We start from the raw sequence: 27,017 nt of genomic DNA on the forward strand, positions 1-27,017 counted from the left end.
ATGTTTGTTAAATATTTTTTTAGGACTGTTAGATGGTCACTTCTGGTGACTTTTTAAGAGGACATTCTACAAAATGTCTCTTTAAAATAATTATAACCTGTAGCCCAACTGATGCAGCATAGCAGCTTTAAATAAGCTTAAGCATGGGTTTGCCAATCTCCATTTACCCCAAATGAAAATCCCCAAAGACTCTGAATGCATCAAATGCAATAAATATGCGTTATAACTTGTCAATCTGATCTTAAAAGCGCATCTTGGCAGAAATATGGATATATGTTGTTGTTGTTTTTTTGAGTGGTGGCAACGATTTAGAAGCAGCGGGGCTCTTTCTCAGAAGAAGTCCTTGGAGGCGGCCTCTGCAAAGTTGGGTGCGGCCATGAGGATTGCAATGGTACAAATTATGTTGAACACACTGAACCCCACCAGACACAAACGGTCGATGACCACTGCTGCAAACTGCCACTTCTCCGCCACGCTCACCCTGCGGTCCTGCTCACGGAGACCCTCGGCCAGGAACCGCACCTCCACCAGCAGGGCCTGGAGCTGGGCCTCTGCTTCCCCAGCCTGGAACACCCTGACCTGGGCATGGCAAGTACTTGCCCCAGCCCCATCCTCCACACAGCTGGAACCTGAGGATGAGGGGTCAGGGTCTGGAGATGTGGGGGGTTGTGAACGGGGGCTACCCAACATTGTGGAGGAGGGTGGGTGGTGGTGGAGGATGCGGGTGTCAGAACCCCTTCTTTCTTCTCCTCCTCCTCTTCCTCCTCTCCAGGTGACAGCAGGGTCAGGTTCAGGAGGACTCTGGAAGCCCATGTATGGCAGGTGTCCATTCGGCTGAGCGTGGGGGATGGAGGGGAGATTAAGAAGGGGCTGGGGATATCGATTTGGGTTAAGGTGGATATTAGGCTGGGGGTTTGGATTATAGTTGGGATAGGACTGGAGGGTAGGGTTGGAAGGTGGGTGTGGTAGGGGCTGGCTGAGCTGGCTTAGACTGGCCTGCAGAGAGGTGAGGCTCTGGGGGAAGGTTAAGGGGGCTGGGGTGGTGGTGGTGGGAGGGGCAGAGGAGCAGGTCTTGGTCTGGGGGTTGGAGGGGCTGTGGTGGGGTGTGAGCTCACCCCACTCTTCTGGACACTTCATCCTCAGAAACCATGGAACCCACTGGAGTAGAACCAACTCAACCTGAGAGACACACACACACAGTAAGTAAGTAAGTAAGTAAGTAAGTAAGTGGACCCAGTGACCTTCTGTGGCAGAACCAACTGAGAGAGGGAGAGGACACACACACACACGGAATACAATGCATTTGGAAAGTATTCAGACCCCTTTCCTTTTTCCACATTTTGTTATATTACAGCCTTATTCTAAATGGATTAAATAAACATTTTTCCTCATCAATCAAAACAAAATACCCGATAATGACAAAGCGAAAACAGGTATTTAGACATTTTTGAAAATGTATGAAATATAAAAAACAGAAATACCTTATTTACATAAGTATTCAGACCCTTTGTTATGAGACTAAAAATTGAGCTCAGGTGCATCCTGTTTCCATTGATCATTCTTGAGATGTTTCTACAACCTGTTTGGAATCCACCTGTGGTAAATTAAATTGATTTGACAATATTTGGAAAGGCACACACCAGTCTATATAAGGTCCAGAGAAAAAACCAAGCCATGACATCGTAGGAATTGTCCGTAGAACTCAGAGACAGGATTGTGTCAAACACAGATCTGGGGAAGGATACCAAAACATTTCTGCAGCATTGAAGGTCCAAGAACACAGTGGCCTCCATCGTTCTTAAAGTGAAGAAGTTTGGAACCAGCAAGACTCTTCCTAGAGCTGCGCCCGGCCAAATTGAGCAATCGGGGGAGAAGGGCCTTGGTCAGGGAGGTGACCAAGAGCCCGATGGTCACTCTGACAGAGCTCCAGAGTTCCTCTGTGGAGATGGGAGAATACTCCAGAAGACAACAATCTCTGCAGCACTCCACCAATCAGGCCTTTACAGTAGAGTGGCCAGACAAAGCCACACAGTAAAAGGCACACGACAGCCCACTTGGAGTTTAACAAAAAGCACCCAAAGTACTCTCAGACCATGAGCAAAATATTCTCTGGTCTGATGAAACCAAGATTGAACTCTTTGGCCTGAATGCCAAGCCTCACGTCTGGAGGAAACCTGGTACCATCCCTACATTGAAGCATGGCGGAGGCAGCATCATGCTGTGGGGGTGTTTTTAAGAGGCAGGGACTGGGAGACTAGTCAGGGTCGAGGGAAAGATGAACAGAGCAAAGTACAGAGATATCCTTTTTATTTTATTTTATTTTGATTTATTTTTCATTTTTATTTCACCTTTATTTAAACAGGTAGGCTAGTTGAGAACAAGTTCTCATTTGCAACTGCGACCTGGCCAAGATAAAGCGTAGCAATTCGACACATACAACAACACAGAGTTACACATGGAATAAACAAAACATACAGTCAATAATACAGTAGAACAAAAGAAAACAAAAAGTCTATATACAGTGAGTGCAAATGAGGTAAGTTAAGGAAATAAATAGGCCATGGTGGCGAAGTAATTACAATATAGCAATTAAACACTGGAATGGTAGATCGGCAGAAGATGAATGTGCAGGTAGAGATACTGGGGTGCAAAGGAGCAAAATAAATAAATAAATACCAGTATGGGGATGAGGTGGGTAGATAGATGGGCTGTTTACAGATAGGCTATGTACAGGTGCAGTGATCTGTAAAATGCTCTGACAGCTGGTGCTTAAAGCTAGTGAGGGAGATGTGAGTCTCCAGCTTCAGAAATGTTTGCAATTCGTTCCAGTCATGGGCAGCAGAGAACTGGAAGGAAAGACGACCAAAGGTGGAATTGGCTTTGGGGATGACCAGTGAGATATACCTGCTGGAGCGCGTGCTACGAGTGGGTGCTGCTATGGTGACCAGTGAGCTGAGATAGGGCGGGGCTTTACCTAGCAGAGACTTGTAGATAACCTGTAGCCAGTGGGTTTGGCGACGAGTATGAAGCGAGGGCCAACCAACGAGAGCGTACAGGTCGCAATGGTGGGTAGTGTATTGGGCTTTGGTGACAAAACAGATAGCACTGTGAAGGACTGCATCCAGTTTGTTGAGTAGAGTGTTGGAGGCTATTTTATAGATGACATCACCGAAGTCAAGGATTGGTAGGTTGGTCAGTTTTACGAGGGTATGTTTGGCAGCAAGAGTGAAGGATGCTTTGTTGCGATATAGGAATCCTTTTCTATATTTAATTTTGGATTGGAGATGCTTAATGTGAGTCTGGAAGGAGAGTTTACAGTCTAACCAGACACCCAGGTATTTGTAGTTGTCCACGTATTCTAAGTCAGAGCCGTCCAGAGTAGTGATGCTGGACGGGCGAGCAGGTGCGTGCAGCGATCGATTGAAAAGCATGCATTTAGTTTTACTTGCGTTTAAGAGCAGTTGGAGGCCACGGAAGGAGAGTTGTATGGCATTGAAGCTCGTCTGGAGGTTAGTTAACACAGTGTCCATGTAGGGGCCAGAAGTATACAGAATGGTGTCGTCTGCGTAGAGGTGGATCAGAGAATCACCAGCAGCAAGAGCAACATCATTGATGTATACAGAAAAGAGAGTCGGCCCGAGAATTGAACCCTGTGGCACACCCATAGAGACTGTCAGAGGTCCAGACAACAGGCCCTCCGATTTGACACACTGAACTCTATCAGAGAAGTAGTTGGTAAACCAGGCGAGGCAATCATTTGAGAAAGCAAGGCTGTCGAGTCTGCCGATAAGAATGTGGTGATTGACAGAGTCGAAAGCCTTGTCCAGGTCAATGAATACGGCTGCACAGTAATGTCTCTTATCAATGGCGGTTAGGATGTCGTTTAGAACCTTGAGCTTGGCTGAGGTGCACCCATGACCAGCTCTGAAACCAGATTGCATAGCGGAGAAGGTATGGTGGGATTCGAAATGGTCAGTAATCTGTTTGTTAACTTGGCTTTCGAAGACCTTAGAAAGACAGGGTAGGATAGATATAGGTCTGTAGCAGTTTGGGTCTAGAGTGTCACCCCCTTTGAAGAGGGGGATGACCGCGGCAGCTTTCCAATCTTTGGGAATCTCAGACGATACGAAAGAGAGGTTGAACAGGCTAGTAATAGGGGTTGCAACAATTTCGGCAGATAATTTTAGAAAGAGAGGGTCCAGATTGTCTAGCCCGGCTGATTTGTAGGGGTCCAGATTTTGCAACTCTTTCAGAACATCGGCTATCTGGATTTGGGTAAAGGATAAATGGTGGGGGCTTTGGCGGGTTGCTGTGGAGGGTGCCGGGCAGTTGACCGGGGTAGGGGTAGCAATGTGGAAAGCATGGCCAGCCGTAGAGAAATGCTTATTGAAATTCTCAATTATAGCGGATTTATCGGTGGTGACAATGTTTCCTAGCCTCAGAGCAGTGGGCAGCTGGGAGGAGGTGCTCTTATCCTCCATGGACTTTACAGTGTCCCAGAACTTTTTTCAGTTAGTACTACAGGATGCAAATTTCTGTTTGAAAAAGCTTGCCTTAGCTTTTCTAACTGCCTGTGTATATTTGTTCCTAACTTCCCTGAAAAGTTGCATATCACGGGGGCTATTCGATGCTAATGCAGAACGCCACAGGATGTTTTTGTGTTGGTCAAGGGCAGACCGGTCTGGCGTGAACCAAGGACTATATCTATTCCTAGTACATAATGTTTTGAGAGGGGCATGCTTATTTAAGATGGTGAGGAAGGCACTTTTAAAGAATAGCCAGGCATCATCTACCGACGGGATGAGGTCAATGTCATTCCAGGATACCCCGGCCAGGTCGATTAGAAAGGTCTGCTCGCAGAAGTGTTTCAGGGAGCGTTTGACAGTGATGAGAGGTGGTCGTTTGATCGCAGGCCCATTACGGATGCAGGCAATGAGGCAGTGATCGCTGAGATCTTGATTGAAAACAGCAGACGTGTATTTGGAGGGCGAATTAGTTAGGATGACATCTATGAGGGTGCCCGTGTTTACTGATTTGGGGTTGTACCTGGTAGGTCCATTGATAATTTGTGTGAGATTGAGGGCATCAAGCGTAGTTTGTAGGATGGCCGGGGTGTTAAGCATGTCCCAGTTTAGGTCACCTAGTAGCACAAGCTCAGAAGATAGATGATGGGAAATCAGTTCACATATAGTATCGAGGGCACAGCTGGGGGCAGAGGGAGGTCTATAGCAAGCGGCAACAGTGAGAGACTTGTTTCTGGAAAGGTGAATTTTTAGAAGTAGAAGCTCAAATTGTTTGGGTACAGACTTAGAAAGTAATACAAAATTCTGCAGGCTATATTTTCAGTAGATTGCAACACCGCCCCCTTTGGCAGTTCTATCTTGGCGGAAAACATTATAGTTAGCAATGGAGATTTCAGGGTTTTTGGTGGTTTTCCTAAGCCAGGATTCAGACATGGCTAAGACATCTGGGTTGGCTGAGTGTGCTAAAGCAGTGAGTAAAACAAGCTTAGGGAGTAGGCTTCTAGTGTTAACATGCATGAAACCAAGGCTTTTACGTTTACAGAAGTCAACAGATGAGAGCACCTGGGGAGTGGGAGTGGAGCTAGGCACTGCAGGACCTGGATTAACCTTGTTGGGGAATAATCAGAATGGAATGGTAACATAGGTAAGATGTTTTATATTCATCATATGTTTGTAAGTTACTTCTCATCAGAATGTTATTTTTGTATAATACTGTGGCGGGGTTGCAGTATCTGTTCTATGTCAAGACTAAGTTGCTGGGGCCGGAGAGAGGGGAGAGGTCAAGCGTGTATCTCTTGGCTCCACAATGTCTGTGTGCCAGTCAGTGTGTCTCTGTGATCTTGTCAAGATAGGATGGATTTGATATATGCCTGTTGATATGGAGGATTGGTTTATGGTTCTGAGTTTGAGTAAAGAACATGTTTTAGGAGACAAAGCTGAACGATGAATTATGCCTATGCTGTCTTATCCTGTGTGTCTTTGCTATAAAGGATCTCAGTTGAAATGTGGAAGGGACTCTCAGAGAATTCATTGATAGACACTGAATTGATCTGAGAGTCACAGGGTTGTGATAGAGCTCATATAATTAAAAATGGACTTTGTGATAACTAACTCTGACTTGTGTGTGGTTTGCTCTCATGATTTGGTAAATATAAGAAATTTCCACGACAACCTCCACATCACCAGAGGAACAGAGGAGAAGTAGGATAAGGGTACGGCTAAAGACTATACGAACTGGCCGTCTAGCACGTTCAGAACAGAGTGTAAAAGGAGCAGGTTTCTGGGCACGATAGCATAGATTCAAGGCATAGTGTACAGACAAAGGTAAGGTAGGATGTGAGTACATTGGAGGTAAACCTAGGCATTGAGTAATGAAGAGAGAGATATAGTCTCTAGAGATGTTTAAACCAGGTGATGTCATCGCATATGTAGGAGGTGGAACAACATGGTTGGTTAAGGCATATTGAGCAGGGCTAGAGGCTCTACAGTGAAATAAGACAGTAATCACTAACCAGGACAGTAATGGACAAGGCATATTGATATTAGAGAGAGACATGCGTAGCCAAGTGAACATGAGGGTCCAGTGAGTGGTTGGGCTGGCTGGGGACACAGCGATTCAGACAGTTAGCAGGCTAACAAGCTAACAAGCTATCCTTGATGAAAACCTGCACCAGAGCGCTCAGGACCTCAGACTGGGTCAAAGGTTCACCTTGCAACAGGACAATGACCCTAAGCACACAGCCAAGGCAACACAGAAGTGGCTTCAGGACAAGTCTCTGAATGTCCTTGAGTGGCCCAGCCAGAGCCCGGACTTGAACCCGATCGAACATCTCTGGAGACACCTGAAAATAGTTGTGCAGCGACACTCCACATCCAACCTAACAGAGCTTAAGAGGATCTGCAGAGAAGAATGAGAAGAATGAGAGAAACTCCCCAAATACAGGTGTGCAAGCTTGTAGCGTCATACCCAAGAAGACCCAAGGCTATAATTGCTGATAAAGGTGCTTCAACAAAGTACTGAGTAAAGAGTCTGAATACTTGTGTAAATGTCATATTTCATTTTTCATATATATACACTGCTCAAAAAAATAAAGGGAACACTAAAATAACACATCCTAGATCTGAATGAATGAAATATTCTTATTAAATACTTTTTTCTTTACATAGTTGAATGTGCTGACAACAAAATCACACAAAAATTATCAATGGAATTATCAACTCATGGAGGTCTGGATTTGGAGTCACTCAAAATTAAAGTGGAAAACCACACTACAGGCTGATCCAACTTTGATGTAATGTCCTTAAAACAAGTCAAAATGAGGCTCAGTAGTGTGTGTGGCCTCCACGTGCCTGTATGACCTCCCTACAACGCCTGGGCATGCTCCTGATGAAGTGGCGGATAGTCTCCTGAGGGATCTTCCAGACCTGGACTAAAGCATCCGCCAACTCCTGGACAGTCTGTGGTGCAGGAGTGGATGGAGCGAGACATGATGTCCCAGATGTGCTCAATTGGATTCAGGTCTGGGGAACGGGCGGGCCAGTCCATAGCATCAATGCCTTCCTCTTGCAGGAACTGCTGACACACTCCAGCCACATGAGGTCTAGCATTGTCTTGCATTAGGAGGAACCCAGGGCCAACCGCACCAGCATATGGTCTCACAAGGGGTCTGAGGATGTCATCTCGGTACCTAATGGCAGTCAGGCTACCTCTGGCGAGCACATGGAGGGCTGTGCACCCCCCCAAAGAAATGCTACCCCACACCATGACTGACCCACCGCCAAACCGGTCATGCTGGAGGATGTTGCTGGCAGGCAGCAGAACGTTCTCCACGGCGTCTCCAGACTCTGTCACGTACTCAGTGTACTCTGCTTTCATCTGTGAAGAGCACAGGGCGCCAGTGGTGAATTTGCCAATCTTGGTGTTCTCTGGCAAATGCCAAACGTCCTGCACGGTGTTGGGCTGTAAGCACAACCCCCACCTGTGGACATCGGGCCCTCATACCACCCTCATGGAGTCTGTTTCTGACCGTTTGAGCAGACACATGCACATTTGTGGCCTGCTGGAGGTCATTTTGCAGGGCTCCTCCTTGCACAAAGGTGGAGGTAGCAGTCCTGCTGCTGGGTTGTTGCCCTCCTACGGCCTCCTCCACGTCTCCTGATGTACTGGCCTGTCTCCTGGTAGCGCCTCCATGCTCTGGACACTACGCTGACAGACACAGCAAACCGTCTTGCCACGGCTCGCATTGATGTGCCATCCTGGATGAGCTGCACTACCCGAGCCACTTGTGTGGGTTGTAGACTCCGTCTCATGCTACCACTAGAGTGAAAGCACCGCCAGCATTCAAAAGTGACCAAAACATCAGCCAGGAAGCATAGGAACTGAGAAGTGGTCTGTGGTCACCACCTGCAGAACCACTCCTTTATTGGGGGTGTCTTGCTAATTGCCTATAATTTCCACCTGTTGTCTATTCCATTTGCACAACAGCATGTGAGATGTATTGTCAATCAGTGTTCCTTCCTAAGTGGACAGTTTCATTTCACAGAAGTGTGATTGACTTGGAGTTACATTGTGTTGTTTAAGTGTTCCCTTTATTTTTTTGAGCAGTGTATATACATTTGCAAACATTTCTAAAAACCTGTTTTTGCTTTGTCATTATGGGGTATTGTATGCAGATTGATGGGAAAAAACGATTTAATCAATTTTAGAATAAGGCTGTAACGTAACAAAATGTCGAAAACGTAAAGGGGTCTGAATACTTTCTGAATGCACTGTAAAGTAAGTAGATAAGAGGAACCAGGTAATGTACTGCAGCAGAACAAACTGCACCTGATAGAAGAGGACAGGACACACACAAGGTGCAGACATTCACAGATATGAGAGGAACACACACAGACAGTCACAGACACACGTCATAATCAGTAGACAGACAGAGAGCCTCACCCATTGAGGCATGTCTCCACTGTTGGGGTCGTGGTGATGGTATTGAAGTACAACTACAGTCGCCACCACTGACATCCCTACGGTAACCATGGTACTCACAAAATACTGACCTAGGATGGAGACACAGTATTATAGTACACTTATACAGAGACATACACCCACACACACACACACACACCAATTCACTGACCTATCAGTGGTATGCAGTCTGAGGTAGCTGGCATAATCTCAGCCACAAGCAACATGAAGAAAGTCTGAGAGAGAAGAATTGTAATGCCTGGAGAGAGAAATGTGGAAAATGATATTATTACACTGGGAAATACAGCAATACTTGTGGGTAGTACAATTCTCTATCTACCTGCCAACTCACCCCACCCATCCATCTCTCCCCCATCTCTGTCCTTCCCCTCCACACTCTCCTTCTCTCTCCCCATCACTGTCCCTCTGCTACGCTCCCCACAACTCTTCTCTCCCTCTATCACTGTCCGTCATCTCCCCGCACCTTCTCTCCCTCTATCACTGTCCCTCACCTCCCCGCCCCTTCTCTCCCTCTATCACTGTCCCTCACCTCCCCGCCCCTTCTTTCCCTCTATCACTGTCCCTCACCTCCCCGCCCCTTCTTTCCCTCTATCACTGTCCCTCACCTCCCCGCCCCTTCTTTCCCTCTATCACTGTCCCTCACCTCCCCGCCCCTTCTTTCCCTCTATCACTGTCCCTCACCTCCCCGCCCCTTCTCTCCCGCTTTCTGATTGTAAAAATCACTTGAGGTTTTCTTGGACCGCTGCAGAATTACTGACAGAGAAACAATAAAAGAGAGGGCAGGTACGGAGAGAGACAGAGAGAGACAGAGAGAGAGACAGAGAGAGAGACAGAGAGAGAGAAAGAGAGAGAGACAGAGCGAGAGAAAGAGAGAGAGAGAGAGAGAGAGAGAGAGAGAAAGACAGGGAGAAAGAGAGAAAGAGAGAGAGCGAAAGACAGAGAGAAAGACAGAGAGAGAGAGAGAGAGAGAGAGACAGAGAGAAAGAGAGACAGAGAGAAAGAGAGAGAGAAAGAGAGAGAGAGAGAGAGAGACAGAGAGAGAGAGAGACAGAGAGAGAGAGAGAGAGAGAGAGAGAGAGAGAGTTATACAGCAGGACCATTATCTCATCTCTAACACCTGATTTATTTTTCATCACTCTGAACTATCATTTATTTCTCTTCTATCTTTCCCTTACACCTCATCATCTTCCCTTACACCTCATCATCTTCCCTTACACCTCATCATCTTCCCTTACACCTCATCATCTTCCCTCTTTTCATCATATTTTACACTTTCCAGCACCTCAGACCTCCCCTTTTCACCTCCAACCTCTCTCCTGTCTCCATCCCTTCTCCCTTTTATACTCCTCTTCTCCCTCCCCCTGTCCTACGCCTCTCCCTCTGCCTCTCCCTCTTCCTTCTCCCTCCTCCCCCTCTCCTCACCCAGACCGATCTTCTCCCCCGATTGGGCTGGCAGTAGAAATACCAACAGTGTCAAAGAGGAGATGAGAACACAGGGGACGAGGAGGTTGAGAGCGTAGAATAGAGTTCTCCGTCGTAGGGTCACAACAAAGGTCACATCAGAGTAGGGCTCTGTACAGCACTCATAAAATATCTCATGACGATCACCTGGTACACCTACAAGAGGGGGGAGGGGAGGAAAGAGGAAGTGAGAGATTAGAAAATAAGAGAGAGGAGAGAGATACAAGAGGGATGGAAAAGAAGAGAGGGAGGGTAAAGGAGGAGGGACAACCTGGGTCAGGGGCAGACAGAGCTCTCTCACCCAGCAGTTCCCACTCTCCATTGGACATGTATCCTGACAGGTCAGCCTCCTGCATCTGGAGGTCCAGCAGCCAGCCGTCAAACGTCCACGAGCCAAACTTCAGCTCACAGTGCTGGACGTCAAAGGGAAACCAACGCACGTCCACTTCACACGCACTGCTGAAAATACCTGGGACAGGAAGAGAGGGGAGGGGAGATGTGGGGGAGAGGGAGTGAGAGAAGGGAAAGGGGGAGAAAATAAAATAGAGATTGAGAGAGAAGTGCATTATCAGTAGGGGAGAGTGGGGTAAGTTGAGCCATTTGTTACATTCAGCATCAAAGGAAACATAGCATTCTTTCTAATAAAGATATCTACATATATTTCAGGATGTTGTGTATCACTGGAAATAATCAGAATTAATGTAAACCCTACAGTTTTGAAAACACAGCTTGTCCAAAAAAAGGCTTAACTTACCCCAAGGCCATTGGCTCGACTTACCCCAAGTCCATTGGCCCGACTTACCCCAAGGCCATTGGCCCGACTTACCCCAAGGCAAACATTTTGACTATATTTGCCCACACAGCTACCAAGGATGTACTTTCATTCTTGTTTTAGGACCTCATATTGAAGCTTATAGAGACCCCAACTGATGTATAGAACAATCTTTAAATGATCTACCTTGGTTTAGATATAAGCATCATGAAACATCTAACACAATATATTTGTTTGACTTGAAAATACTTTTTTTGGACCTAACTTGCTTACCACTTTTTCCATGTTGTCATGACTCCCACCGAAGGTGGCTCCCCTGCCTGTTCGGACGGCGCTCGGCGCTCGTTGTCGCCGGTCTACTAGCCGCCACCGATCCCTTTTTCGTTTTGTTTTGTCTTATTGGTTGCACCTGTTCCCTGTTTCGGTTCTTGATTTATGTCTATTTAAGCCTGTTAGGTCCGCCTAGGTTTGTGAAGGATTGTTACTCTGTTGGTTGTGTTTTGTGGTTGTTTTCTCTGGACTGTTTGGTCCTGTGTTTGGGCTGGTCTGTTTTATGTTTGTTTTCTCTGGACTGTTTGGTTCTGTGTTTGGGCTGGTCTGTTTTGTGTTTGTTTTCTCTGGACTGTTTGGTCCTGTGTTTGGGCTGGTCTGGTCTGTTTTGTGTTTGTTTTCTCTGGACTGTTTGGTCCTGTGTTTGGGCTGGTCTGTTTTGTGTTTGTTTTCTCTGGACTGTTTGGTCCTGTGTTTGGGCTGGTCTGTTTTATGTTTGTTTTCTCTGGACTGTTTGGTTCTGTGTTTGGGCTGGTCTGTTTTGTGTTTGTTTTCTCCAGACTGTTTGGTCCTGTGTTTGGGCTGGTCTGTTTTGTGTTTGTTTTCTCTGGACTGTTTGGTTCTGTGTTTGGGCTGGTCTGTTTTGTGTTTGTTTTCTCTGGACTGTTTGGTCCTGTGTTTGGGCTGGTCTGTTTTGTGTTTGTTTTCTCCAGACTGTTTGGTCCTGTGTTTGGGCTGGTCTGTTTTGTGTTTGTTTTCTCCAGACTGTTTGGTCCTGTGTTTGGGCTGGTCTGTTTTGTGTTTGTTTTCTCCAGACTGTTTGGTTCTGTGTTTGGGCTGGTCTGTTTTGTGTTTGTTTTCTCTGGACTGTTTGGTCCTGTGTTTGGGCTGGTCTGTTTTGTGTTTGTTTTCTCTGGACTGTTTGGTCCTGTGTTTGGGCTGGTCTGTTTTGTGTTTGTTTTCTCCAGACTGTTTGGTCCTGTGTTTGGGCTGGTCTGTTTTGTGTTTGTTTTCTCTGGACTGTTTGGTCCTGTGTTTGGGCTGGTCTGTTTTGTGTTTGTTTTCTCTGGACGGTTTGGTCCTGTGTTTGGGCTGGTCTGTTTTGTGTTTGTTTTCTCTGGACTGTTTGGTCCTGTGTTTGGGCTGGTCTGTTTTGTGTTTGTTTTCTCTGGACTGTTTGGTCCTGTGTTTGGGCTGGTCTGTTTTGTGTTTGTTTTCTCTGGACGGTTTGGTCCTGTGTTTGGGCTGGCCTGTTTTATGCGCCCTGTATTTTGGCGTGACCGTTTTGTGCCCGAGAATAAATTATGATTTACCAAACCCTCTGCTCTCTGCGCCTGACTCCAACCCACCACTCCTAGTAAACTCTGAAACATGTAGGTACTTCCTTCCCAGACTTCCTCCCATTTATAATTTTGATCAAATTATAAATGTTGTGTATGATTTATTAGAAACCAGCGTGGCTCAACTTACTCCTTGTCTCAACTTACCCCACTCTCCCCTATATCTATGTTAAACTAAAATGAGAGGGGAAGGTCAGGGAAGAATAAAAAGAGGAAGGTTGATCTATAGACTTACCTGGAGGTAGGTACTCACAGAATCCACTGGAGTTGACCAGCACATAGCTCTTAAAGGTGGCATCAAATTTATCATGGGCACTGAGAAGGACAAAAAAGAAAGATCAGCAAGGTGTGTGTGTGTGTGCGCGCGTGCGTGTACTTTAACTTAACCAGTTGCTTAATCAGCGTTATTCTCTGGGTTGAGTGAACTTCAAAATAGCATTGAAGTTGATTCAGATTAAAATATCAAGGCAACCAGCTGCCATAGGATTTCTAGTTTTCTCAACACTAGATTCTAGTTTGCTCAAAACCATGCCCATCATTAACATATTTCCCAGCATGCTTTATTGCAGGATGATTTTCAGAATTGTTTGTTTTAATACCTGTGTTTTTGCATACATATTGTTTGGTTGATTAAACTTATGCTACACAAAGACAAAAGGCCTTTTTCTAAACTAATCCAATCTATTAGTCTGGATATCTTCACTCTGGCTAGGTTCTAATAGGAATTACACAACTTTGCAAGCCAGCAATTATGTGACTTGCAGGCTTGATGTGGCCTGTAAACCAGGAGTTTCCGATCACTGTGTTAGGGTATGTGATGAGTATTTTTTGGGAAGCCAGATCTTTGGTGCCGTTCACCTAAATGAGCCATTCATTTGGCTCCCAAACAGCTCTTTATTTAGTAGTGCATAAAAAAATGTGTGAAACATAAAAAATATATTTATAATTTAAAGCCTAAAATGTTCCCTACCATTATGCAGATAGTGAAATGTGAGTTCAAATACATTTTAAATGACGAAATTAGATTGCTTGGCTCTCTCCTCACTACCTACTGTTCCTGCAGTGAGGAATGAATAGCTTCAGAGAATGGTTGTCTGGAGCTCATAAAGCAGTAGTAGCAGTGAGTCAAATGAACGCCTCATTCACAGATACAATATGGTTCCAGACGTTCATCAAAAAGATCTGTTCAAAAAGAGCTGTTCATTTGCGAACAACTCATCACAATATGTAACTTATTATAATGTAGCTCATAAAGCATTCACAACCTTTCACGTTGTCTAATGATTGGAGACAGGAATGCGTAATAGGGGGTTTATTCTCTCCACCCAAACTAAAGAGCTTGTAAATAATACACGGGACGAGACCCGTAAAACAAGTGCACAATAACACGTATCATGGAAGTTGAAACAACAGCACAGGTACTCACAGGACTAAGGGACATGGTAACAATAACCGACAAGGACAATGGGGAACAGAGGGCACATATATAACATACTAATCAGGGGAAATGGGAACCAGGTGTGCGTAATGAGACAAGACAGTCCGGGGTTGGCGGTAATGAATCCAGTTCAGTGACGTCTAGAAGGCTGGTGACGTAGACCCCCGAGCTGGTGAACGAAATGAGCAGCAGTACTGGGGGTTGATCCGTGACAGTACCCCTCCCCCCCTCCCCCGACGCACTGCACCAGCAGCGGGATGACACCGGCCTCGGGGGGCGACCACATGGACGCGGTGTGGGTCGGTCAGGGCGCCGACAGTGAAAATCCCTGGTCAGTGAAGCATTCAGGATGTCCACTACAGGAACCCAGCACCACTCCTCTGGGCCATACCCCTCCCAGTCGATGAGGTACACCCAATGAGGTACTCCCTCGATGTCCAGAGAAGGAGGCGGGGCATTACTGGGTCCAGCCTCAGGCACCACTGGCCTGAGGAGAGACACATGAAAAGTCGGGTTAATGAGGTAATCAGTAGGGAATTGCAAATGGTACGCTACCTAATTAACCCTCCTCAGGACATTAAACGGCCCGACAAACTGCAGGCTCAGATTCCGGCAGGGCAGGCAGAGGGGCAGGTTCCGAGAGGAGAGCCAGACCCGGTCACCTGGAGAGAAGACAGGTGTCTCACTGTGGTGGCGGTTGGCCTGTTCCTTGTGCCGATGCATGGCCCACTGGAGATGAGTGTGAGCAGCGTTCCAGGTCTCCTCAGCGCGCCAAAACCACTTGTCCACCGCAGAGGCCTCGGTCTCGGATGCCAAGGCAATAGGGCCAGCTGATACCCCAACATGCAATGGAAAGGAATGGGGTTAGTGGAGGAGTGGCGGAGGGATTTCTGCGCGTAGAAAACCCGCCCACTCCCCCAGCCGGTCCTGACAGTAACGCCTCATGAACCTGCTCACTTTCTAATTGACCCTCTCCACCTGCCATTTAGCTTGAGGATGGTACCCAGAGATGAGGCTGACCGTGACCCCCAGGTTCCATGAACGCTTTCCATACATGTGAGGTGAACTGAGGGCCACGATCTGACACAAAGTCTTCCGGGATCCCATGGTGCTGGAAGACGTGCGTTAAAAGACCCTCCATGGTTTGAATGGCCGACGGGAGCCCAGGCAGAGGAAGGAGGCGACAAGCTTTGGAAAACCACAACAACAAGAACGGTGGTGTTCCCCTGGGAGCGGGGGAAGGTCAGTGACAAAGTCCACCGAGAGGTGAGACCAGGGTCATTGTGGAACCGGCAGGGGAAGGAGCTTTCCATAAGGGAGGTGTCTGGGTGTCTTTGACTGAGCACAGATGGAGCAGGAAGAGATGTAAACCCGGGCGTCCCTAGCCAAGATGGGCCACCAGTACTTCTCCGTCAGGCAGGCGATGGTATGGCTTATCCCAGGATGACCCGACACAGGCGCCGTGTGCGCCCAGGAAAGGAAGCGGTCTCACACACCCGTGGACATACAGGCGTGGTTCTCCAGGCACTGTGTGGGTTCCGTGCGCAGGGCCTGCCGTATGTTGGTGTCCATGTCCCACACCACTGGCGCGATGATACGGGATGGAGGGATGATGGGGTCTCCTCTCCCTGCCTCTCCTCTGCGTCATAGAGGCGAGACAGGGCGTCCGCCTTCACGTTCTTTGAGCCTTGCCTATAAGAAAGTGAGAATTGGAACCTGGCAAAGAATAGAGCCCACCGGGCCTGTCTCGGGTTTAGCCTCTTCGCTGTCCTGATGTACTCCAGGTTGCGGTGGTCCGTCCACACCAGGAAAGGGTGTTTGGACCCCTCCAGCCAGTGCCTCTACGCCTTCAGAGCCTCCTTGATCGCCAAGAGCTCCCGGTCCCCTACTTCGTAGTTCCTCCGGGCGGGGCTCAGCTGTTTGGAGTATAAGGAGCAGGGTAGCAGGTTTGGAGGGGTTCCGGTGCGCTGGGACAGCACTGCCGCGACTCCTACTTCGGAGGCATCCACCTCGATGATGAAGGGACGTGAAGGGTCGGGATGTGCCAGCACGGGAGCAGTGGTCAAGTGTGCCTTCAGTGTCTCGAACGCCCTCTCCGCTTCCGCCGTCCAACGAAGCTGCTGGGGACCTCCTCTCAGCAGGGAGGTAAGAGGCGCGACCACCATGCTGAAGCCCCGGAAATAGTTGGCGAACCCCAGGAATCGCTGGACTGCTTTCCCAGAATTGGGGATGGGCTATGACCTGACTGCGCTGACGCGTTGCTCCTCCATCTCCACTCCCTCCGTGGATATGAGATAGCCAAAAAAGGACAGGGACCGCTGGAAAAACAAACACTTCTCTTGTTTGACATATATGTTCCAACAGTCTTCCCAGCACAGACCTGACTAATGAGACATGCTGGGCGCAGTCAGCAGAATAGACCAAAATGTTGTCTATATAAACCACTACGCCCCGACCCAGCATGTCACAAAACACTTTGTTAATAAAGACCTGGAAGACTGAAAGAGCATTAGACAGGCCAAAAGGCATTTCGAGATACTCGTAATGGCCTGTACGAATGCTCGATACTCGTAATGGCCTGTACGAATGCGCACCAGATTGTAGGCGCTCCTCAAGTCCAGTTTCACAAAGTATTGTGCCCTGTGCGTTTGTTCGATGATGGTTGGGATGAGGGGTAAAGGATAGCTGAACTTAACGGTAATCAATACATGGGCACAGTCCCCCATCTTTCTTTTTAACAAAAAAAAAGCTTGAGGAGGCTGGTGGTGATGAAGAGGGGTGGATAAGACCCTGCTGGAGGCTCTCCTGTACATAGGACATGGCCTCTGTCTCTGCATAGGAGAGGGGATAGACGTGTCCTCTCGGGAGGGCTGCATCAGACAGGTCAATGGCACAGTCCCAGTCCCACGATAAGGAGGCAGGCGTGTAGCCTGGGTCTTAGAGAAAACCCGATGCAGATCCTGGTATTTCTCCGGAAACTCCACTTGAGGTGTGTGGTCCAGACTTTCCACCGTAGTGGTGTTGACAGACACAGCGAGACACCTCCCCTGACACTCCTGCGACCAACCCAGAATTCTCCCCTCGGACCAGGAAATAACAGGGTTACGCCAACTCAACCAGGGGAGACCGAAAACAATCAAAAAGGTGATAGGTTCTAAATGAGTCCCATGGGTCAGCAGAGAAACGGGAACATTGATGTGATGTATGAGACCTGTCCCTATTGGACCATTATCCAGGGCTCGAACTGGAATGGTTGACTGTAGGGCAAACAAAGGAATGCGTAATGCAGTGGCAAAAGATTGCCGGGCAGCTCCGGAATCAATCAGAGCTAAAGGGAGTGAGGGGCTAGGGTATTCAGGGAATTTAATATGAAAACATACTGCTTGAGTTGACAGAAAAGGAGGGGAGATCTTACATCCTACCTGGGTTGGAGCAGGAGAATACCCTGGCTTGTCACCTCCTCGTCTATTAGTGGATAGAGGGCAGGTCAGGGAGAAATGACCCCTTTCTCCACAATAGGAGCAGAGGCCCAGATTCCTCCTTCTCCTACACTCTGCCTCGGGCAAACATGCAGAACCCACCTCCATCGGCTCTGGCCACGGAGCAGGTGTAGCCATGGGCTCCGGATTCCACGCAGGTCTTCGTCGGGACAGCTGGAGGTTGTCCAAACGAATCGCCATGCTGTCGAGTGACAGGTTGTCATCACGGCAGGCTAACTCCATCTGTACCTCCTCCCGCAGTCCGCAGCGGAACACGTTAACCAGAGCCGACTTGTTCCATCCGGTGGAGGCCGCAATGGTCCGGAAATCCAGAGTGAAGTCCTAGATCCTGGTGTAATCGGAGTAGACATTTTCGGCCCTCCACAGGATGATCAAACACCGAACGGAAGAGGGTGAAGCGCTCATAGGACTCGACCTCGGGTCCGCCCATTTCCCAGACCGTGGCACCCCAGTCCAGGGCCCATCCGGTCAGTGCCGAGATGACGGTGGCAACCCTGTCTCTCCCAGAAACAGCCTCGGCATAGCGAGCGAGGTACAGGTCGCATTGCAGAAGGAATCCCTTGCATCTCGCTGGTGCGCCGTCAAAGCGCTCCGGGAGGGACAGGAGTATTCCGCGGACTGGCTCAGATGGGACGGAGGCATGTAGTGGTGTGGGGGCTTGTGTCGGAACCGGTGCTGGAGACTGGAGGGACTGTACATTGCCCTCCAAACGCAGAATGGTTGCCAACACGCTGTCCATGTTGCTGCTGAGTCTGGAGAGACAGTCCTTTTGATGCAGGACTGCCTCTACGATGGTCGACAGCTCGGTCGTTCCTGCTGTCTCCATTTCAGGGGTTGGTTATTCTGTCATGTTGTCTAATGATTGGAGACAGGCGCAATAATACGTAATAGGGGTGTTATTCTCTCCATCCAAACAAAAGAGCGAGGTGGAAACCTCTAAATAATACAAGACCTGTAAAACAAGTGCACAATAACACGTATCATGGAAGCCGATACAACAGCACAGGTACTCACAGGACTAAGGGACATGGTAACCGTAACCGACAAGGACAATGGGGAACAGAGGGCACATATATAACATACTAATCAGGGGGAATTGGAACCAGGGGTGCGTAATGAGACAAGACAGTCCGGGGTTGGTGGTAATGATCCAGTTCAGTGACGCCTAGAAGGCCGGTGACGTTGACCTACGGAGCTGGTGAATGGAATGAGCAGTAGTACCGGGGGGATCCGTGACACAACCCCTTGACTTTATCCACATTTTGTTGTGTTACAGCCTGAATTTAAAATGGATTACTTTGAGATTTTGTGTCACTGGACAACACTAAGTACCCCATAATGTGAAAGTTGAATTACGTTTTTTAGAAAAATTTTGAAATTAATTAAAAATAAAAAGCTGCATGTCTTGAGTCAATAAGTATTCAACTTTAAAAATAGATATATATATTGCTTGCTCTGTGTGCAATATTAGTGTTTAACATGGTTCTTTACCTAATCTCTGTACCCCACACACAATTATCTGTAAGGTCCCTCAGTCGAGAAGTGAATTTCAAACAGATTCAATCACAAAGACCAGGGAGATTTTCCAATGCCTCACAAAGAAGAGCACCTATTGGTAGAGACGTAAAAAAAATCAGACATTGAATACCCCTTGGAGCATGGTGTTATTAATTCCATTTTGGATGGTGTATCAATGCACCCAGTCACTACAAAGATACACGTGTCCTTCCTAACTCAGTATATAGTACAACGCACGTGTGTAAAGCTCTTGCTATCTATCCTATACAGTTGAGCAAACTATAAATCCTATTGCAGCTGGTTGCCTTGACATTTTAAGTTAAATAAACAAATACATTTTTAGAGAGAGTGAGAGAGAGAGAGAGACCCACACCTGTTGTACAGTAGTATATCAGGTATCCAGACCTGGTCAGTAGTGAAGCGAAGGGTTTTCACTCCAGGGTACTCTGACTGGTTCCACTGAAGGTAGTGGTCAAACCATTGCTATACAAATCCAGTCAATAAATTATTAAGGTTACAGGGGCTGGTTACACAGGCAGACCAATTCTGATATTTTTCCACTAATTGGTATTTTGACCAATCACATCAGATCTTTTCAGAGCAAAAGCCAGGGAGCCACCCACACACACACACACACACACACACACACACACACACACACACACACACACAAGCGGGCATGGACACACATGCAGGGTCATCCTCACCATCTGAAGCCAGGCATTAGTGGTGAGAATCTGGTTTTTCTCATCCTGGAATAAGATGAAGACAGTTCAGTGTGTGTGTGTGTGTGTGTGTGTGTGTGTGTGTGTGTGTGTGTGTGTGTGTGTGTGTGTGTGTGTGTGTGTGTGTGTGTGTGTGTGTGTGTGTGTGTGTGTGTGTGTGTGTGTGTGTGTGTGTGTGTGTATGAAAGTGTACGAGAAGATGGTAGCGTACCACATTCATGACTTGTAAGAGAGTGTAGGAGAATCGGACAGTGAGTGGTAGAGAGTCGTTGGCAACAGGTCTCTCCATACGGTTATAGTCCCTCAGTAGCTCCCTCAATAGATTACGCTGGTGGGGACCCTGCTCAGATACTGAGAGAGGGGGAGGGAGAGAGAGGGGAGGGGGATAAGGAGGGAAAAGGATGAGGATGAGGGAGGAGAGCGGGAGAGAGAGAGGGCAATGACAAGAGGGAAAGAATAAGAAGACAGAGGAGACTAAATGGACAGTTACAAAGAGACAACTACATTCCTGTAGACAGAATGTACCTATAATTTCCATCATAGGTACACTTCAACTATGACAGACAAATTGAGAAAGAAAATCCAGAAAATCACATTGTAGGATTTTTAATGCATTTTTTTGCAAATTATGGTGGAAAATAAGTATTTGGTCAATAACAAAAGTTTATCTCAAAACTTTGATTTTCTGGATTTTTTTTTCTAATTTTGTCTGTCATGGTTGAAGTGTACCTATGATGAAAATTACAGGCCTCTCTCATCTTTTTAAGTGGGAGAACTTGCACAATTGGTGGCTGACTAAATACTTTTTTGCCCCACTGTATATATATATATATATATATATATATATATATATATATATATATATATATATATATATATATATATATAAAAGTTTACATACACCTAGGTTGGAGTCATTAAAACTTGTTTTCAACCACTCCACAAATTTCTTGTTAATTAACAAACTATAGTTTTGGCAAGTCGGTTAGGACATCTACTTTGTGCATGACAATAGTAATTTTTCCAACCATTGTTTACAGACAGATTATTTCACTTACAATTCACAATTCCAGTGAGTCAGAAGTTTACACACACAAAGTTGATGTAACGGGATTCGTCCTCCTCTGACGAGGAGTATGAGAGATCGGGCCAATATGCAACGTGGTACGTGTTCGTCATGTTTTAATGAACAAAATCACTGAACACGAAAATACAAAATAACAAATAGAAAGACCGAAAGGAAAACCGAAACAGTTCCGTGTGGAACACACAGACACAGAAAACAATCACCCATCAAACACTGGTGGGAAAAGGCTACCTAAGTATGACAACTAAGGACACCTGCCTCTGATTGAGAACCATACCAGGCCAAACGCAAAATACAACATAGAAAAACAAACATAGACTGCCCACCCCAACTCACGCCCTGACCATACTAAAACAAAGACAAAACAAAGGAACTAAGGTCAGAACGTACCCCCCCCCCCCCCCCCAAAGGTGCGGACTCCGGCCGCAAAACCTGAACCTATAGGGGAGGGGAGGGTCTGGGTGGGCGTCTGTCCGCGGTAAGCGGCTCTGGCGCAGGATGTGGATCCCACTTCACCATAGTTTTTATCCGCCTCTTTTTCCGCCTCCGTGGCCTCTTAAAAACGGCGACCCTCGCCGCCGACCTCGGACTGGGTGGTCGAATGGACGGGAGATTCCGGCAGCACCGGACGGAAGGGGAGACTCCGGCAGCTCCGGCATCTCCTGGCTGACTGACGGCTCTGGCATCTCCTGGCTGACTGACGGCTCTGGCAACTCCTGGCTGACTGACGGCTCTGGCAGCTCCTGGCTGACTGGCGGCTCTGGCAGCTCCTGGCTGACTGGCGGCTCTGGCAGCTTCTGGCTGACTGGCGGCTCTGGCAGCTCCTGGCTGACTGGCGGCTCTGGCAGCTCCTAGCTGACTGGTGGCTCTGGCAGCTCCTGGCTGACTGGCGATTCTGGCAGCTCAGGACAGACGGGAGACTCTGGCAGCTCAGGACAGACGGGAGACTCTGGCAGCTTAGGACAGACGGGAGACTCTGGCAGCTCAGGACAGACGGGAGACTCTGGCAGCTCAGGACAGACGGGAGACTCTGGCAGCTCAGGACAGACGGGAGACTCTGGCAGCTCAGGACAGACAGGAGACTCTGGCAGCTCAGGACAGACGGGAGACTCTGACAGCGCTGGGCAGGAGGAAGACTCTGGCAGCAGTGGACAGGCGGGAGCACCTATAGGAAGGAGACGGAGAGACAGCCTGGTGCGGGGGGCTGCCACCGGAGGGCTGGTGCGCACAGGATAGACCGGACCGTGGAGGCGCACTGGAGCTCTCGAGCACCGAGCATGCCCAACCATACCTGGTTGAATGCTCCCCGTAGCCAGGCCAGTGCGGCGAGGTGGAATGGCCCGCACTGGGCTGTGCTGGCGAACCGGGGACACCATGCGTAAGGCTGATGCCATGTACCCCGGCCCGAGGAGACGCACTGGAGACCAGATGCGCTGAGCCGGCTTCATGGCACCTGGCTCGATGCCCACTCTAGCCCGGCCAATACGAGGCGCTGCTATGTACCGCACAGGGCTATACACGCGCACCGGGGACACCGTGCGCCTCACGGCATAACACGGTGCCTGCCCGGTCCCTCTCTTTCCACGGTAAGCACGGGGAGTTGGCGCAGGTCTCCTACCTGACTTCGCCACACTCCCTGTGTGCCTTCTCCCAAGAAATTGTTGGGGCTGCCTCTCGGGCTTCCAGCCACACTGCCGTGCTGCCTCCTCATACCACCACCTCTCGGCTTTCGCTGCCTCCAGCTCTGCCTTGGGGCGGCAATATTCCCCAGCCTGTGCCGTCCAGGAGCTCCTCCCATGTCCAGGAGTCCTGAGATCGCTGCTGCTGCTGCTGCTGCTGCCCGTTACCACGCTGCTTGGTCCTTTGGTGGTGGGTTATTCTGTAATGGGATTCGTCCTCCTCTGACGAGGAGTATGAGAGATCGACCAATATGCAGCATGGTACGTGTTCGTCATGTTTTAATGAACAAAATCATTGAACACGAAAATACAAAATAACAAATAGAAAGACAGAAACGAAAACCGAAACAGTTCTGTGTGGAACACACAGACACAGAAAACAATCACCCACCAAACACTGGTGGGAAAAGGCTACCTGAGTATGACAACTAAGGACACCTGCCTCTGATTGAGAACCATACCAGGCCAAACGCAAAATACAACATAGAAAAACAAACATAGACCGCCCACCCCAACTAACGCCCTGACCATACTAAAACAAAGACAAAACAAAGGAACCTAAGGTCAGAACGTGACAGTTGACTGTGCCTTTACACAGCTTGGAAAATTCCAGAAAAGTATGTCATGGCTTTAGAAGCTTCTGATTGGCTAATTGACATAATTTGAGTCAATTGGAGGTGTACCTGTGGATTCAAATTTCCAAATGCCTGAAGGTACCACGTTCATCTGTACAAACAATAGTACGCAAGTATTAACACCATGGGACCACGCAGCCGTCATACCGCTCAGGAAGAAGACACGTTCTGTCTCCTAGAGATGAACGCACTTTGGTGCGAAAAGTGCAAATCAATCCCAAAACAACAGCAAAGGACTTTGTGAAGATGCTGGAGGAAACAGGTACAAAAGTATCTATATACACAGTAAAACGAGTCCTATATCAGCATAACCTGAAAGGCCACTCAGCAAGGAAGAAGCCACTGCTCCAAAATCGCCATAAAAAAGCCAGACTATGGTTTGCAACTACACATGGGGACAAAGATCATACTTTTTGGAGAATTGTCCTCTGGTCTGATGAAACAAAAATATATTTTTTGGGCCATAATGACCATCGTTATGTTTGGAGGAAAAGGGTGGAGGCTTGCAACCCGAAGAACACCATCTAAACTGTGAAGCACGGGGCTGGCAAAATAAAGTGGTGATCCTGACCTAAGACAGGGAATTTTTTACGAGGATTAAATGTCAGGAATTGTTCAAAACTGAGTTTAAATGTAGTTGGCTAACATGTATGTAAACTTCCGACTTCAATTGTACATCAGTCAAGAGTAAAGAGTAGCCAGTTTCTGCTCTGCTTGCTTTTTCAAGAGAGAGGGAGGGAGAGCGCAACACATATGAACTGACAGCATCTGCCTCTGTTCAACTTTCCAGTGCTGGTCCAGCCAGCCTTTCAGAAGCTGGGCCTTTACACAGCCTGTCCGCCTGCTCTGTGGTGTCCGCGTGGTCCTAAATCCAGCTGGCTTAAACCTCCAAACAGCCTATCCAACTACTCTAAGGTGTCCGCATAGTCCTAAAGCACACAGAAGCTGTTTTTCGTATCACAGTGCAATGATAAAACTGGGGGGAACAAAAATGCATTTTCAGAATGTGGGGTATCATTACCCCTCTGTCCCCAATGAAAGTTGCACCCCTGGAAAAATGAGAGAGAGAAATATATAGAAGAAGGTGTAGAACGAAAGTGATATAATTGCACAGATAGAGATGAAGAATATCTAAAACGGGGAAGAGATGAGCTGTAGGAGAAGAAAATATGAATCCAGAAGGGAGTGAGAATAATAAAAACATAATGAGAAGAAAGACACCAAAAAAAGAAGAAATCATCTGAATGGAACGGTTTCAAATCGTTTTAAACAAAGCTGCTTTGAAAACGAGTACAGAGATTTATAGATGACTGGAAGAGGCAGGGGGCGGGACGTGAAGAGAGGGTGAAAGAGGAGAATCAAGAGGAGAGAGTGAAGAGAGGGAGAAAGATGAGGCGAGAGAAGAAGAATGAGGAGAATCAAGAAGAGAGAGCGTGAAGAGAGGGAGAAAGAGGATAATCAAGAGGAGAGAGACTGAAGAGAGGGAGATAGTATCCAGACAGGCCCATTAATTGTTAAAGGTAGAGTCAGCAATATGACGTAGCTGAACAAAGTAAACAGCATAGTGGGTCAATTTCCGCAACAACTAAGAATGTTGGAGAGTGAGGCTAAACCGCTCTTTTGGTCCAGTGGCTACCACGTTGTAATAGCGCGAAGCGAACCTGTGCACAAAAGCAGATACTGTGTGTGACTATGTGAGAGCAAAGTCTTGCATCTTGCTCATCGTAATATCTGCGGTGCTGCTCGTGCAACGTCATTCCGCTGACTCTACCTTTAAGGGGATTGACTAGTCTCTCTGTGGCCGTTAAAACGTCTGATCTATTCCACACTGGAAATAGTGACGCATTAAACACTAAAACCCTCCACCCTTCTAGCAGCTCCATTGTGGACTGATTTCACTCATTCCTGTTTCACAACTGTATCAGACTTAATGTATCTGTGCAGTTGATGAAATTCGGAAGCAATGTCTAACTAAAAATCTAATCAAATCAAATGTTATTAGTCACATACACATATTTAGCAGATGTTATTGCAGGTGTATTGCAGTAGTATCTAACAATTCACAACAATACACACAAATCTAAAAGTCAAAGAAAGGAATTAAGAAATATATAAATATATAGAACTAGTGAATGTAATGTAGACCCACATAGAATCGAGTACAGTCTTTATAACAGCATGTTGCGTTTGTATGTAATATGCTATTATGTACCACAAAGCTTGTAAACGGCCTTTGTGGAGATTAATGTGTTGTGTTGTATTGCAATGTATTGCATTCCAGGTGGTACCATATCAATATGCAGTCACAAGATGGTACCATATCAATATACAGTCACAAGATGGTACCATATCAATATGCAATCACAAGATGGTACCATATCAATATGCAGTCACAAGATGGTACCATATCAATATGCAGTCACAAGATGGTACCATATCAATATGCAGTCACAAGATGGTACCATATCAATATGCAGTCACAAGATGGTACCATATCAATATGCAATCACAAGATGGTACCATATCAATATGCAGTCACAATATGTTAGCCATCTAAGACACTGCTGCTGGTGCAGGGAGGAACACATCAACCAATGATGGATTAAAACAGACAGGAGAGTTGGATTTTACAACTGTGATGAACAACATCCTAACCTGTAAACTCTGTGATCATTCCTCTCCCTTGTCTCTCTTTATTCCTGCTCCTCTTCTCTCCTCCCTCTCTGTTAATTTCCCTCTCCTCTCTTCTCTCTCTGCTATGCAGCTGGAACTGTGCGGTTGAGTTCTCATATATCAATGGACTTGCACATAGTGTACGTACACGTAGAAGCACATACACAACACACACACACACAGAGAGAGGGAACATGAAAGTCACTCACCGTGGAGCAGAGCTGAGAGTCCAAACAGACAGATAGCCACAGACTGCCTCATGTTGCACTACTGAACATAGAGAGCAGAGAAAGAGATGGGGAACAACAGAGACGGAGAGAGAGAGAGGCAGGGTAGAGTGGAATAGAGAGGGAGGGAGGCAGGACATGTCAGGAGCAGGGCAGGCAGCAACAGACAGAGAGAAGAGAGAGAGAGACAAGGAAGAGAAGAAGGGTAGTGAGGCAGAGAGGCAAGAAGAAAAAACAGCTGAGTTCACAGGAAGATAGAGGGAGAAAAAGGGAGGTTGGATTGGTGGAGAGGGAGAGAAGCTGGCAGCAACACAGGGAGAGAGGTACAGGAAGGGAGAGAGGGAAAAAGAAGAGAAGAGGCCATAGTTACTCTTAGAAAAAAGGGTTCCAGAAGGGTTCTTCAGCTGTCCCCATAGGAGAACCCTTTTTGTTTCCAGGTAGAACTTCACTATATATACAAAAGTAAGTGGACACCCCTTCAAATTAGTGGACTCAACTATTTCAGCCACACCCATTGCTGACAGGTGTGTAAAATGGAGCACACAGCCATACACTCCCCATAGACAAACATTGGCAGTAGAATAGCCTTACTGACAAGCTGAGTGACTTTCAACGTGGCACCGTCATAGGATGCCACCTTTCCAACAAGTCAGTTCGTCACCTGCACACATTTCTGCCCCGGCCAACTG

General features: G+C 47.3%; 1 protein-coding gene across 1 annotated transcript; it reads right to left on the reverse strand.

The window, feature by feature from the left end:
• On the reverse strand, positions 1 to 26,362 carry LOC139405731 (neuronal acetylcholine receptor subunit alpha-7-like). Its single transcript, XM_071148156.1, has 10 exons — positions 26,311 to 26,362; positions 20,239 to 20,378; positions 20,010 to 20,054; positions 19,676 to 19,785; positions 13,082 to 13,161; positions 10,766 to 10,933; positions 10,426 to 10,620; positions 9,155 to 9,241; positions 8,965 to 9,074; positions 1 to 1,179 (listed from the first exon to the last, which is right to left on the reverse strand). The coding sequence occupies exons 1-10, from the start codon at positions 26,360 to 26,362 to the stop codon at positions 331 to 333; spliced, it is 1,836 nt and encodes a 611-aa protein (XP_071004257.1). The 3' UTR covers positions 1 to 330.
• Positions 26,363 to 27,017: the final 655 nt, after the last annotated feature.

This window comes from Oncorhynchus clarkii, chromosome 3 (assembly GCF_045791955.1).
Source record: "Oncorhynchus clarkii lewisi isolate Uvic-CL-2024 chromosome 3, UVic_Ocla_1.0, whole genome shotgun sequence".
Taxonomy (NCBI): domain Eukaryota; kingdom Metazoa; phylum Chordata; class Actinopteri; order Salmoniformes; family Salmonidae; genus Oncorhynchus; species Oncorhynchus clarkii.